The sequence below is a fragment of the Lactuca sativa genome, chromosome 3, assembly GCF_002870075.4.
Source record: "Lactuca sativa cultivar Salinas chromosome 3, Lsat_Salinas_v11, whole genome shotgun sequence".
Taxonomy (NCBI): domain Eukaryota; kingdom Viridiplantae; phylum Streptophyta; class Magnoliopsida; order Asterales; family Asteraceae; genus Lactuca; species Lactuca sativa.
The window spans coordinates 189,605,845-189,621,610 of record NC_056625.2 but is presented as its reverse complement, the minus strand read 5'-3'; the positions used below and the strand labels follow the sequence as shown (position 1 = coordinate 189,621,610).

Here is a 15,766-nt window from a genome sequence, read left to right as displayed (position 1 = left end):
CATTTAGCCTGACAATATGACGCTTGGGTAGAGTGAGCAGGGAGATATACATGAGAATCTACCGGTCAGACAAAAGTAATATGTATCTAGAACTGTGGTGTCACTTTTCCTGATGTATGGACGCCTATCCTTAATTCTGGTACTGATAGGGTCACTGGGGAATTCCGGTAAATTAGGTCTGTAGAAAGTTATTTTTTTTTCTTTCTTCTTGTTAGTCATATGTTGCCTCCTCTCTATGATTGGAAAATCCGACCTGGACTGCAACATATGCAACTCTAATTCTTTGCATCTTTTATCTATGCAATTCTTCCTGTCTGTTAGTCATATGTTGTCTCCTTCGTGTGATTGAAATACATCTGACCTGGAACACAACATATGCACCATTCTACTTCTCAATCCCTCTAAATATGGTCGGTCATATGTTAACCCTTTTGCATGATTGGAAGAGAGTCGAACTAGGTGTTTAACATATGCAATCTAAATATGTCCTTTCTCCTTAATAATTGTTTCCTCATCTAATGTAAGGAGTATTTCGGAAATTCTTGATTATCGGGATATATCAGGAAGCTGGAAACATATTCTAGTACAACTAAAATTGAACAATTAGAGGTTGTGTCTAGATCTCGCTGCTTAATTTAGGTGGACAACAATATCCTTGGTCATCGTCAACTGAATGGTCACTTAGGAATACTGTCTAGGAACATAGGGTTAAATGTCTTGCCATTTGTAGTATGTCCTAAATCTGTCACAGTCTTTCGTGTTTAAGTCGACCACAATACCGGCGATCGACCAGATCTAGATATGAAGGTGGAGGTACTGATAAACGGATTAAGGCTCTCTAATAACTTTGATCCCAAAATCACAAAAATATTATTAGGATTAGTGAAAAAGAAATTATTGTTAATTCATTTTAAATTTCAATTTTATTTTATTTTTACTTTTTTATTTATTTTATTTTCGTTTAGCTAAATATCAAAAATTAAAAAATTTCTTTAGTTTAAAATTTTAGATTTTATTTTATTTTATTTTTAAAGTCCTCAAAATGCATGATTTTTAAATATTTTTGAGTATTGGGCTTAATTTTTTAGGCATCTTGAGTTGCAACCCATGGGTAATGGACCGGATAGGGTCCAGGTATAAAAGAGAGGCTGAAGATGACAGTAAACTCTCTTCTCCTTCATTCTGAGTTTGCGGCCGTGAACCCTCAAGATTCTTTCTCTCATTCGATTTTGATTCCTCAATTTTTCGTGAAATCACTCATTTACTCTTGTAGGTATGCCTATTGCAATCATCAAAATGCCATTCTAATAGAAAACCGACCGTGAATCGAGGGTTAAGTTGAAGAAATTCCATATGTCGGCGTATACGTCCCTTGAAGGGTTCACGACCACTGAAGGGTTTACGGCCGTAAACTCCCTCTCTGACCGTAAACCCTAATTTTTGGACATGACTCATTGTTTTTAACACTTAATCACCATTAAAAGACTAATTAAATTGTTTTAGGAGTAAAACCTTAATCTTAATTATTTAAATAAATTGTTTTCTCACTTGGATTGGTTAAGTGCAGATCAAAAATGGCTGAACTCAAGTTTGCTGACAGTCACAACTTGGCTATCTTCTTGGTTGACCCACCAGCAGCCCACGGTGAACTCAGGTCCATGGTGCATGGTTTGAAGAAGTGTCGCCTAGCTTCTGCTCTAACATTAAGTCCTGTGATCTACCAAAATCAAATTAAAGAGTTTTGGAGCATTGTCGTGGTGCAAAAAGGAGATGGAAACTCAAAATTTGTTGAAGGAACTGTTAAAGGAAGAAAAATTGTTGTTACAGAGCGGATCATCCGAGAGGTTCTGAGAATTGAAGATCAACGAAGTTTTCTGACTGAGATTGCAATGGATCAAACAGAAGAAATCATCAAACAGATGAGATATGAAAGAGAATTTCCTCCAACCATCAAGAAGTTGTTACCACCCTACTAGAGGTTTCTAGCTCATGTGTTCATGAGCTACATCTCGGGTAGAAAATCTGGGGCGGATGAAATTTCATTACTGAACACGGGTGCAATTGTCACTCTTGCCGCGGTTCTTGAATTCAACTTCTACAAGTACATCGTGGACGAATTGATTGGGAATGTTGAAGGAAAGAAAAGAGAAAAATTTCTTATGTACCCAAGATTCCTATAGTTGATCATCAAGAACAACTACCTGGAGATTAAAAAAGGAGGAGAAACACTAGACATGAAATCTCTTGGGTCAAACACCTTCGGCTTAATCAAACAGAACCGTAAGGGTAAGTATATACTCGAAGGAAAATACCCTTTGGTGAAGTTCGGGATATTTGCAGAGTCAAGTGATGTATCCGAGTCAAACGGCTCCTCTGACCACTTGGAATCTGAAGATGATGTCATAACCATCACTGGGCACAAAGATGAAAGAGTTCCTCCGGTTGCAATCGTAGCAGAGGAACATGATAACATGATAAACGTGGAGGTACAAAGTGATTTCAATGAGAGTCAAGATGTGAGTGGTGATGGTGATAATGATGGTGAAGATGAGGGTTTTGATGATGATGACTTGATTTTTGGTGGTGACATTTTTGGGCATAATGATATTAACATGAATTATGAATTTGAGAATGATTATTGCTAAAAAATGAGGACCTTGACTCCTTCTTTGATGGTGTCGATGAAGGTGCACAACCGGCAATGGAGATAAGGGAAGTAGAAGATGTCCAAGAAGCAATGCCTCTTACTTCAGAATAGATCGCCAGTGTTACTATTGATACGGATGCAGCATCAAGGATTTCTCCCCTTAATGTTGATATCCCTACCTCTAGTCCATTTATCAGTGATCCTCTGATGACTCAAACCTCCCAGCCTCCGTCGAAAAGCAGAAGACATGATCCGAGGCCGGGAGTACATATTCGGGAGCAGGCCCCACCGACACAGCCTGCAACCATAACATTAGTTGCTACTCCAATCGCTCCAACACAAGAAGGACCAAGCACCATTTTGGAAACCGGGAGGTCTTCAGTTCCTGGAGGTCCCCCCCCCCAAAGGCATGTGCACGACATCGCCTCTGTGAGGCTTGCAAGGGCCTTGGACACATAAGAAGAAACAAGCCTTCCTCCTTGTGGAAAAGGCATATTAATTGAGGAAGGCAACTCAGGGGGAGTGGAGCCATCCAAATCAAAGCTCAAGGTTAAGATAGGAGTGTTAAAACATACAATCATTAAAAAGGATGCTTTGATAGGTAAACTCGACATTCGTCTTTCAGATGTTGAAGCAGACAAAAAAACCAAGCCAAAGCAGATAACTAATCTCCAGACTCACCTTGGAGCTTTAACAACATGTTATTATGATTTGAAGAACAAGCTTATTGAAGAACTTGTTGACAAGTTCAATTCATCAGTCGAACAACCTTTTTCCACTGAAGGTTTTTCCAGTGTCCCTGTCCAGCCTTCTCAACATGACAACCCTGTAGATCCACCACCTCCTAGAACCACAAGGATTGTCAATTGATTTGAAAAATAACCTGCCCATGCCAACCCTTGAATCACCATTAAGCAAGCTAAGAGGAAGGTTACCGCAGAGAAGAAAAAAGGATGGCTTTTCATGAGGAACTTTCATGAGAACCTTCGTGCAGACCAGCCTCAACTCACAGTGATTGATCTTGAAAAATGGAGGTTCGATGACAAGTTTGGCAATCGATCGGGAATTAAGATGTGGGTATATAATGCTGACTTGAATCTGTGGTTGGCGAAGAGGAACTATGGCACTCCGGAATACTACAAGGATACCCACGACTTTTGTTCCTGGACAAAAGTCGATATTACAGAACTTTCAAAAGCTCCATTCCACAATCCTTCCAAGGACCCTCAAGCCTTCAATTTCAAATACTTTCTGGAGAGGCAGGTCAAAGAAAAGTTTACTGGAATGAAAACTACAAATTCACTTGTTAGAAGAGATCCGGAGCTGCTCGATCCCAGGACCAACAAGCCAATGAAAATAGTGTTGTGGCCTCCTACTAAACAGTTGAAAGAAATTCATATTCCTCAACATTTTCAAGATGGATATCTGGATCGTATGGAATTTTGGGCTTTTGATGAGGTTACTGCCACAACAGCAATCAATTTTTCAGACAGAGATATTGTCCTTCATCTTGTTGAAGTTAAAGATCTTGTTGAAGTTCAGGGATAGAGATATTCACACCTTGGCTAGACATCAAATAATCTACAAAACATAGATGATGGAGCCAGATGCCAAGGAGTTCACGAGTATGGTTGCTAAGATAATTGATAAGAGGCTATGGATGGGGGCTATGGGAAAATCAGATGGGATGCTGTTAGAGAATCCAAGATAAGAGAAGACTGAGTTCATGCTAGCCACAAACCAAGGGGGAGATTGATAGGTCATAAATTAGTGGTTTGGGCTAGGCAACTATTTGTAAAAGTCTTATAGGGTCTTGGTCTTATAATGTGTATTTTGGTGATTGTTTGTGGTTGTGTTGGTGTTCTCGTCCGTGAACAGGTTTACAGCTGTGAACGCATGTTCGGCCGTGAACCCTGTTCACGGCCAATCTGTTCCTATAAATAGTGTCAGATTCTGTCATAATAGAGTGGCGTATCAGAAGTGTTTACGGTCATTGTGTGTGTGTGATCAAGGTGTACCAGATGTTTTAGCTTATAAACTTGTGTATTGCTTGATAAATCTCTTCTTCTACTCCTTTCTTGTTCGTATTTTTTTATCACTGGTTTGGATCACTGAATTGGGACTCTACACCGGTAGCCTCTATTACTTCGTCGATAGTCTCCTGTTGCAACAAATTTTCCAGCAAAGAAATCCATTATTTAGGTGACCAAAAGTTCTCCATACCATAGGTGAAAAAGAGAGATGTTGAGGGGGAGGGTTAAGAGACACGAACAGGAAACACTAATTTCCGATTTGATCTTATTGTATCTTTTGTTGGTAGTTAATTTTCTATTTTTGATTTTTTTGTCTGATAGTAGATTAAACAAAAATGAAATTATTAGGATTAAAAAGAAGAACGGAATGAAGCGTTGTGGTGTAACCAAGAATGAAAAAAATAAAATTACTTTAGAACTCAGTTATGTATCTTTCATCTACACTTCAAATCAACGATAACTCATATTGTGAATTTAACTGGTGTAACATCTTGTTATTCAAGCACCTTTATAGCCTCAAAACCCTTTCTTTTATCAGCCTCCACCCGTCATATCGACCCTTGAAAAACTGAATCCATTCTTAGAGCATCTTTCAGCCCTAAGTGTGTATTTTGGTGATATTGAAGGAGGAAGAAGGAAGAGGAGACCATCTTAGAAGAGTGAGGCAATATGGATCCAGAAAGACATCATCATTTGGCACCACTTAGAGGTAAAAAGCTCTGATCTTGATGAAGCTTTGCTTAGATCTTGATTAGCCATGGGTTATGTTAATTTTGGTCCTATAAGCTTGATGTATTTGAGTATGGGTTACTCTAATTCCTTTGAGTTATCCTTTCAGACATTTTTGAGTGTTTAGAATCATAAAAATGTAATCTTGGTCCTTAGTTTTCCCCCATGCATGGACTAGGATGTCTTAATGAGTTAATAAGTTAGGGTTTTTGGTATTGAGCACCTAATAGAAATGCAAAATTATAAAGTTGGAAACTTTATGATTAAGGACATCATTTGAGGACTGGATCTAGATTTAAGACGAAAGGGATTAAGAGATTAAGCTCTTAATAGAAGGTGAAGCTAGTTGGCACATACATTAGGTGTACACTAGAGTATGCTCAACGTACTTTGTCAACAACCTGATTTTTGTCAACCCTTAAGTACGCTAAGCATATAAGCTGAGTACGCTAGGCATACTTAGATGAGTCAACTCAACTGACTTTTTGAGTTTCGTTTTGACCAAATTTTTACCAAGTTTAACCTAAGGGTATTTTGAGTATTTTGAATTATAGATTGAGTTTAGTCGTTTATCATTTAACATGTGACCGGTAGAGTAGATATTCAGAGCAGTGTGATGTTCATCTATCTTTTCAGACCGAGGGTGAGTTTCCTCAATGTACCCAAGGGTCGAAGGAACTAATTCCTGCACATTATTCTGTTATTTAGAATGCTAGCTATTATGTGATTTTTACATATATGTTTGTATAATAGATTGTAAAATCCCCAAGGTGTGGCTCACTATTGTATGATCAGGTTGAAATAAACCCCAAGGTTGGACCCATTATGGTATGATTGGGTTGAAATGAACCCCAGAGTGGGGCTCACTATCGTATGATCGGGTTGAAAAAAACCTCATGGCGGGCCCATATTTGTTTCTTGGATTGGAATCTACCCCACGGCTAGGCACGGTTTATGTGTTTGGTATGTTGTATTTTGGGGAAACTTACTATGCTTTATGCTTATAGTTTACGTTTATGATTTTAGATACTTCCGGTACAAAGGGGAAGAGCCCAACGTGATGGCACAACATCCTCCCCTCATATTTCCCACACTTTTAGATACTATTACTGTGATGTTTTGGATATTTTACACTATTATTGACTTGGATCTATTTGGTGATTGAAACTATTGGTTTTTAAATGAAAATTTTTATCATGGTTTTGGGTTGTTACAAGTTGGTATTAGAACCTTGGTTTGAGGGATTCGAGAACACTTTCGAGTGTCTCAGAACTCAAACTGAGGAAATGATAATCTTTTCGAAAGAAAAAGAAATTGAATTTATAACAAGATTATTGCTAAGAAAATGGGGTGCAATGCCTGCAGTCAGGCACACTCAAGTAAGTGGTTCCTAAATTATGCATACCTATGTATTATGATCAGTATGCCTAATATGTGAATTGCATCCTAGATTAGGACTAAGGATACCTTCAGGTTTCATATGATAGAATTACCTGATTTGTATGACACCTTATAGCCTAGGAGGATTGGATTATATGTATTACTTTTTGGATTAGTGTCTAAGTCCATAACTATAATTGGTATGTACTTGACCCGACTTGGCATGGTCCATTTGGGTTGCATGGCATCATGCATTTGGATAGACTATAATGAGAGAAATAACACTTAAGGTTTATTAATATATTATAAGTTCTAATATATTAATAAGATTATTTAATTAGTATTGATCAAGAATTAATTTAGAATCAATTAAGTGATCAAAATAAGACTAATTAAATATATGGATTGATTGTGTAAATCATCCATACTTTTATAATGGGCTAAGTCTCCATGGATTATCAAGGTGAGCTAAAACCCATATGATGCTCCATGTTGTATTTGAACCCATGGATCCAAGGAAATGGAAAGCCATGACAATTAGGGTTTACCCTAATTGTGACAAACTATATAAAGATCATATTCTTGGGGAAAATCAGCCACTAGTGTGTGAAGAAAAGGGCAAGTCGATTTCATGAAGTATCATTTCTCTCTAAGTTCTTGCAAGTGCATATGATGTTGTGTGAACCATTTGAGGTGTCACACTTAGGGCACTAGGCTCTTAAGCTCCATGGAATCAAGCTACACCAAAAGGTATGTTATTCTAACTTGTTACATTCATATGAATCAATGTTTTTTAGGCTAGTTAGGATAATACCTTGGATATTCATATTTGCATGTATAATAGAGAAAACATAGATCCAAGGTATTTAGGGTTGCATGTACACTTTGGAGTGTTAGAATGCTCACAACCCAACAGTGGTATCAGAGCCTAGGCTTGTTTTCTTGTTATACTTGCAAAAATGGCTGAAAATTTGAATTTTGTTGTTGTCTGCACAACAGACTCACCGATTCCATGAAGGAACTCGACGAGTCCAAGGCAAAACTCATCCAACTCGACGAGTTGGTTCATGCACTCGACGAGTTGGACCCCCTGACAGCATATATTCGATTGTTTTTTGCTGGAATTGGACTAGGAACATTACCCTAAGCTGTTTTTGAACAGATAAACTTGTTTTTGATGTGGTAATGTTCATGCTAATCCAATTTCAAAGATAGTTGTAAATAGATTCATGTTTTGTATTAGTTTAAGTGTTATGCTAATTACATGAAAAAGTTTGATTCCAATTATCTTGTTCTTATGAGTTGCTTAGATTAGTAGAAAAGTTATGTGAAATTGTTGTTTTCAATCCAAATTAATCAAAGAGTTGGTTCTAAAATGTGTTTTTGTAACTTGTCCTCAAGTTATATGGAAAGTCACATTTAAGAATCATAAAACTCATAAAGTTTTCATAAGTTATGAATAAAGGAAGAGTTATTTCCTTTAATGGTTTAAAGTCTTCCATAACTTGTCCTCAAGTTATGGAACTTGAAGAGTTTTTTAATTAAAACTCTTTAAACTCATAAGTTATGGAATTAATTAGTTTTTGAAATGTTCAAAACTTTCCCTCAAGTTTTGGAATTAGAAATGTTTTCCCTAATGAATACTTTAATTCCAAGTTAAGCCCTTAGAATTTTAAAAGTTAAAATTCAACCCTTATACTTCATCATATTATAAGTTAATAATATATATATATATATATATATATATATATATATATATATATATATATATATATATATATAAGAGCAAGTCAGTCTTACCGTTAGTAGGCTCATTCACAAAGCCGATCTATAAGGGGGGTATAAGGTTGTTGCCTATAAAATGGCAGCTTAATGGGTGTTCACTCTCACCCACCGCTTCCTTGACTGGTTGAGGATTGTTAGCCGAATGGGTAGGACAAGGACTATAATTCTCCCTTCTTTAAAAGTATTAATGATAAATATTAAGTAACTAAACACTTTTATAAATTCCCAATCTTAGTTACCTAGGAAAATGTGAATTTGGTGCTAACCCATGAAATTACACTTTGCACTTTGCTTAAGTCGTTAGTGGAGCATGTGTGGGTAACAGGCACGCTAACCTAGATTTAACAAGGTAGGCTAAGGGTAACTTAATGTTTTATCATAGTATCGATGGAGCGCGTGTGGTTAACCGACACATCTATTGAGGGGTACATATTAAGGGTACCAAGTATATTTGCATGGTTATTCACACCTTGTTTTGTGATCCTCGGCATCCCAGTCACAAAACTTGAGATGGCACAATCGAGATTGAAACATGCCATTGAACAGTTCAATGAATCTCAAAAGATCTAGGAGTTTAAAATCCAAGTAAAAACCTAATAAATTATTTTGTTTTTCGTGGTGGAAATTGGTGAATCGACATTCGCCTACCTTCAAATATTTTATAGCTTCGATTACAGCATCCCTCTTACAAGTTATAAAAGTATTGTGTTGGGTCCTATCCTTAATATTTCATATTGGGTGTTATATTAAGGACTTAAATCAACTTACTTAGATATCTCTCATATTAGATATCTGGTTTAGACATCTATGATCATCCCAAATCCCTTGGAACAAACCTTCCTAATGAAGATGATGTCCCATGATTGGCTCATGGAAATCATACTTCTTCTCTTTCACCTCCTTCAATTATTCTCCCTAACCCACAAGTTCTTGAAAAGATTAAGGTCACTTAAGCCTTATTGGCAAGCAAAGTCTATGTGTGCTCATTTCTTGGAGATAAAGTCACATATTGACAAGCCGAGACAGTTGGGTGTCAAAGTCTTTAGAAAGTTGGATGTTCAATCACTTTCTAAGTCACATAGTGAGTTCCTTTGGGACTACTATGAAATAGACTATAGCATGACTCTTAATAATCTTATCTATTTGTTTGGTACTGCTGAATCAGCGATGATTTGGAGGACTAGCAAAGCAAATTTGATTAGAAGATCAACTTCCCAAACTTTCAATAGACATTGACAATGGTAATGTTGGGTCTGGTGTTGCGTCTTCGGGCTCGGTCATTAGTCCATTTATTTTACCCGGTTTGGGCCTGTCCAACCGTGGATAATCACTACGGTTAGCATATAAATATTGCATGCATGTATAGCTTTTAGATTGATCATTCTTATTAAGTACTTGCATTGTAACCCTAGCACACCTCTATAGTCGAAGTTCTTCATCGAGCTCTTCTGAGGTGTGAGTTATTAATCATTCGACACTATTGATCCATTATAGTGTTCTTTGCTTATTGAATATTGTTTTTCTGTTTGGAATCTATTGATCTACAACTCTTTTATTCCAACAATTGGAATCAGAGCATGAGACTGTGTAATACGTACGTATCTCTTCTGTTTGAAGAATCCTTTAGGGTTTCCACTTTTATCAATATAAAGACGTTGTCTTCCTCCTGTCGAGGGTATCTCTAGTTTTTGATAAAACCCTAAGTTCAACGTTACAAGTCTGATTCTAACTGAACACGTTCATCATGTCTCACGATGACTCTCAAATCAATCCAATCAACATCTGCAGCGGTATTGGATCAACAACAAGAATTCCCATTCTTTATACTCAAGATTATGAAGTGTGGGCACATCACTTCAAAGACTACATAGTTGGATCTGAAGATAATGGCTACTTAATCTAGGAAGCACTAACATAGGGTCCGTTTGTTCACTCTGGAACAAACCAAACAATCAAGACTCAAAAGGAGTATAAGAAACTTTTGGAGGACGAAGACAAGATCCCTCAAGATGAAAAAGACAAATTGTTATGCAATGTTAAAGCCATGAGGATGATCAGATTTTCATTGTAATCCGACACTTTTCGTCTTGTAAGTTCATGCACAACAGCTAAAGAAATATGGGATAGGTTGAAGGAACTGTACTCAACCGATGAGGATCTGGAGCACTCGATCCAAACCTTATTGCTCTCTGAATTCGGTGCTTTCGTACAAAAACCTGAAGAGAAGCTCATTCAAACATTCGATCGTTTCAACCATTTTCTTAGCAAGATGATGAAGCCTAGTATTGAAAGGAAGGTGATTGAACAAAATGATACATTAATGAATGGCTTAAGGCCCGAATGGATAGCAGTGGTTTCAACAGTGAAAGCTCATGAACAATTTAAATCATATTCACTGGCGAAGCTAATGGGAATTCTCAAATCCCATGAGAGCGAAGTAACAAAAGAAGCGAAAGTTGTTTCGGGTGTGGGTTCACTGGCCCTTGTTTATAAACGCAAGAATGTAGTAGACGAAGAGGAGCAATCTGATATGTCAGAATGTGATCTGACCAATGAAGAGTACACAATGATGGTCACTAACCCGAAGAAGTTTGCTCGCAGAAAGTTCCCAGCCAATAAGAACCGAAACTGGCAGGGAAGCTATAATTCTGAAAAAGTGAAGGAAGAACCAAAGAACAACACCCAAAAGGACGATGAAAAGAAGGAGAGTAAACTTGTGGGTGACTCTAGGTACGATTGCAACTACTGTCATAATAAGAACCACTTTGCCAAGGATTGCATGCTAAGAAAGATGGCTGAGAAGAAGGAGGGTGAAGATGATGAAGCTTACTACATGAGAAAGTTGGAGGAGATAAAGAAGAAGAAAACTGCTAAGGTTTCCATGAATGCTTTGATTGTGCAGGAAAACATTGTCAATGATGAGTTCGATGGAGTGGAAGTTTGGTCTATAGATTCTGAGGATGAAGAGGTACGCACACCCTCGCATGGAAGAGCATATGTGGCGAGAGAAGGAGTTGTTGTGTCGGCTGGGAAATGCTTAATGATAACAACCGAAAGCAAGCATGAGAAGGAGAAGGTCAAGGAAGACAAATGCTTCGCTGCCAAGCCCATGAGTGAAAAGATCAGCGACTGCGATCAGTTGATCAAGAAGGTACAAACTATACTAGAATCTCATAAAGTGCCAATAACAAACTATGAAAAAGATTTAAATGAATTAAAATCCAAGTTTTCTAGTTTAAGTGGCAGTCTTATGCAAACTCGCTTGTCCAACTCTAACCTAACTGACCAACTCAGCAGGGAGTCTTCCAAGAGTGAGGAGAGAAGAATGTGGATTCAGCAGAAGGAGTTAGAGTTAAGTAGCGCTAAGGATGAACTTATTTATTTGCAAAGAGACAATTTGAAATTTTGAAACAACGAAATGTTTTCTGTTTGATAGCTAAATGCCTATATACTAATATCACTCAGTTACATTTAAATTGAGAGATAGGAAAACAGATTCATAAAATGATTTTGCCTTTCCTTGAATTTAAGGAGGACGAAATCATTTCTGAGTGTGAATCTATAATGTCCTTGGATGAAATCTCTGTCACCTACAAATATGGATTGGACAAAATTGAATCTTTCATTGAGTCTAAAGAACGTAAGTATATGCTTAAGAATTTGCTGGACGAAAATGATAAATTAAAAATAAAGACTGAGACTATATAGAAATTTGACTCATCCAACGCCAAATTGAGTTCAGAAAATAAAATCAATTTAGAAAGCACTTCTGAATTTGATGAGGAGAGTGAGATGAGTTAAATCTCTGTAGAAGACATGGTCGATTGTTCAGAATTCATTAAAAACGAACCCGAACCAACAAAACCCCTCATATCTGAAAATTCGGTTGAATATGCTCGGGTGTCAAAGGAAAAATCAAAGACGCTCAAAGAAAAGGCCATTGTCTATCAGAAGGTACAAACTACACCCAACCAAGTGTATAAAGTCACTGGAGTCACTAAGAAGCCAACGACAGAGTTGACATCGATGGTTGACAAAGATAATGCTGAAGGGTGCGATAATTTCTTCTGGTCTGCTCCCATTGATAATGCAGATGAAACAGTTGGTCTGTCAGAGCAAACCTCATGGAGAGTTATGGGACGATACATACCCGAACCCCTCAACAAGCCCTCAAACTTTGATAAACCTAGTACCAGTGGTACCAAAGACATACCAAGCGAATCATTTAAATCTACCGGCGTCTCATCTACAACAACCGAAGCTCTTGAAAAGAAAACGAAACCTAAGGCCAATATTCACAAGACTCAAGAGCAACTCGCTGAATAGAAACGCCAGAGGAAAAAACGATACATGAAGAATCTCAATGAGAGAAAGCAGTTCTAGCAGTCCCAAAACCCTTCTTATGTTCGTTCCGAAAAAGCTAGTACTCTTAAAAAGGAAGCACATGTCAAGTCTCATTCTAGCAATGACTACCAGTCATGTAGTCAAGAAAACCGAACGACCCGTTTTGGTTCTAATTCTGGAAGTCACAAGAACCGAAAGTCAAGTTTCAGTCCTAACTCTAATTACGCCAAGAACCGAAAGTCTTGTTTCGGTTCCAACATAAGAGCCCAGAACCAAAAAGCAAGTTACAGTTCCAAATCCCATCCTCCTCACTCTCAATCAAAGCCCAACTTTGTGAAGGACATAAAAGGAAAAGGAAAACTATATTAAGAACCTGAAGTCCAAAAGACCAAAGAGGCAGCTAACTCTAGAACACTCAAGAAAACCTCAACTGTGAAACCAACCAACAATAAAACACACAAGATAAACGAAGATAAAAATAAAATAAAAGTGTACACCATCAAACGAAAAGATGAAACCACATTAATGAAAAGAACATATATGGTTGATCTTTCGGCTGCTATTCCGTAATCTGTAAAAGTCTCACCAGGGCCAAGCAAATTCGAGTTCCTAAATCTGCTTAATTTTTGCAGGTAATAAGTGAGGAGCAGTTTGACGAAGAATGGTATATTGATAGTGGTTGCTCTCGTCACATGACAAGAAAAAGTGAAGAACTTAGAGAGTTTCGGTCCCTTAAGGATGGTGGGTGTGTGAAATACGGAAACAACTCTTACAGCATCATCAAAGGATATGGCATGATAACTAACGGAGAGTTCTCTATACGAAAGGTAGCCTACGTGGAAGGATTGCAACATAACCTCATCAGCATTTCTCAACTTTTCGCAGGAACCAGTTTGAAAGTCTCGTTTGATGATGAGGGATCAAAAATAATTGAAAAACAAATGAAGAAAATTCTGTTAAAATCTGAGCGAAAAGGGGAGATATTTCCTCTAAATCTCAACTTGATAAAAGGAAAGCTAGAAATATGTTTGCTATCAAAGGCGAACACAAATGAAAGTTGGTTATGGCACCGAAGACTGTCCCATCTGAACTTCAAAGATATTAATCAGTTGGTGCTTGGTGATCACGTGCGTGGACTTCCTATTCTCAAATTTGATAAGGAACATCTGTGCGCAGCATGAAAAATGAGCAAGCAAAGCTGAAAGAGTCACCCTACTCGGATCAACACAAAGATCATCGAACCTCTTGAACTACTGCACATCGACTTATGTGGTCCTTCGGCTGTTGAGAGCTTCGGTGGTAGTAAGTTTATACTTGTCATTGTAGATGATTTTTCTCGCTTCACCTGGGTTTTCTTTCTTAAACAGAAATCAGAGGCGACGCCCAAGTTGAAGGCTTTTATCAAACAAGTCGAAGTCCAGCTGCGAAAGGTGGTACGGAATATAAGAAGCGAAAATGGTCTTGAGTTCAAGAATTAATAAAGATTTCGAAGATTTTCTGGCTGAAAAGGGAGTAACTCACATCTTCTCTGCTCCCTATACTCCACAGCAAAATGGGATCGTTGAAAGGCGAAACCATTCTTTATGTGAAGCGGCCCGAACCATGCTGAGCTTCGCTTCTCTTCCACTATAATTTTGGGCTGATGCAATTGCTGCTGCATGCTACACTCAGAACCGATCCTTCCTGAACAAGAGATTCGCCATCACTCTATATGAAATCTTGAATGTTCGAAAGCCAAATGTGAAGTTTTTCCACGTGTTCGGTTCAAGATGCTTCATTTTCAACTCCAAAGAGAACCGAAACAAGTTTGATGTTAAGGAAGATGAAGGAATATTTCTTGATTATTCACTTACTTAAAAAGCATATATGGTTCTAAATAAATGCTCAAAGAAGATTGAAGAAACCTGTTATGTTACTTTTGACGACAATTACGTGAAGAAAATACAAACAACTGAAAGTCCAACGGAGGAAATCTTTCCAGAAACTGGTCAAGTCACGATTCCAATTGCTAATCTGTTTGATGAGTACATGCTACTTTTTGATGAACAAGAAAAGGCAATCCATTCAGAAACTAAAGTAGCAGATAAAAAAATTGATAACTAGAAGAAAATCATCGACGAAGCTGCTAAAGTCATGCAAAACAAGCCTCATCCACCAACCGAGAGGTAGCATCAAAGCGAACCTACCTCATCCGGTGAACATCCAGCGATAGATGACCCTCCTAGTGAAAGCACTGAATTACAGGGGGGAGGGTACATCTACACCAAAAACAACCGACATTCCTTTCTAGGGGGAGAATCCATCAAAAACCTCAACAAATGCAGATCCATTTGAGGGGAGGGCACTAAATCTGACATTGGATTCGGTTCTCCATTTGAGGGGGAGAATGATAATGCAAATGAAGACGAAGAAGTGTCAGAACTGGAAGAAGAAGTCAATGTTGAGCTGGATCCTGCTTATGATCAAAATTACCCCCTTCTCCTAAAATGGACAAAGGATCATCCTAAAACTCAAATTATCAATGTATCATCTGAGGGAGTTCTCACACGTTCTCAAATGAAAGCGAAGTAAACTGCTTTATTCTCTCATGTAGAATTATGCATGTTTAACTCGTTTGTCTCTAAAGTCGAACCAAAGACAGTAAATGCTGCTCTTGATCAATCTGATTGGGTGCAAGCTATGCAAGACGAACACCATGAGTTTGAACGAAATCGTGTTTGGAGACTGATTCCCACACCTAAGGATGCGTCTATGGTCGGTTTGAAATGGGTTTTTAGAAATAAATTGGATAAAGAGGGAAATGTTATTCACAACAAAGCTAGGTTGGTGGTGAAAGGATATTGCCAAG

The 15,766-nt window shown here is 37.8% G+C and overlaps 1 protein-coding gene across 1 annotated transcript; it reads left to right on the top strand.

Annotated features, from left to right (window-relative positions):
• The first annotated feature begins 4,244 nt into the window (after positions 1 to 4,244).
• On the top strand, positions 4,245 to 14,099 carry LOC128132873 (uncharacterized). Its single transcript, XM_052769871.1, has 7 exons — positions 4,245 to 4,339; positions 10,669 to 11,290; positions 11,477 to 11,725; positions 12,106 to 12,214; positions 12,407 to 12,528; positions 13,551 to 13,582; positions 13,694 to 14,099. The coding sequence occupies exons 1-7, from the start codon at positions 4,245 to 4,247 to the stop codon at positions 14,097 to 14,099; spliced, it is 1,635 nt and encodes a 544-aa protein (XP_052625831.1).
• The last annotated feature ends 1,667 nt before the right edge of the window (positions 14,100 to 15,766 follow it).

What these genes read in the sequence shown, in the direction of transcription:
- LOC128132873 (XM_052769871.1), top strand. Translation starts at nt 4,245, where the DNA reads ATGGAGCCAGATGCCAAGGAGTTCACGAGTATGGTTGCTAAGATAATT. An exon ending in AAAAGAAGGAGAGTAAACTT is followed by an intron (nt 11,291 to 11,476) that starts GTGGGTGACTCT and finishes TTGATTGTGCAG; the next exon opens with GAAAACATTGTCAATGATGA. An exon ending in TTTCATTGAGTCTAAAGAAC is followed by an intron (nt 12,215 to 12,406) that starts GTAAGTATATGC and finishes TCGATTGTTCAG; the next exon opens with AATTCATTAAAAACGAACCC.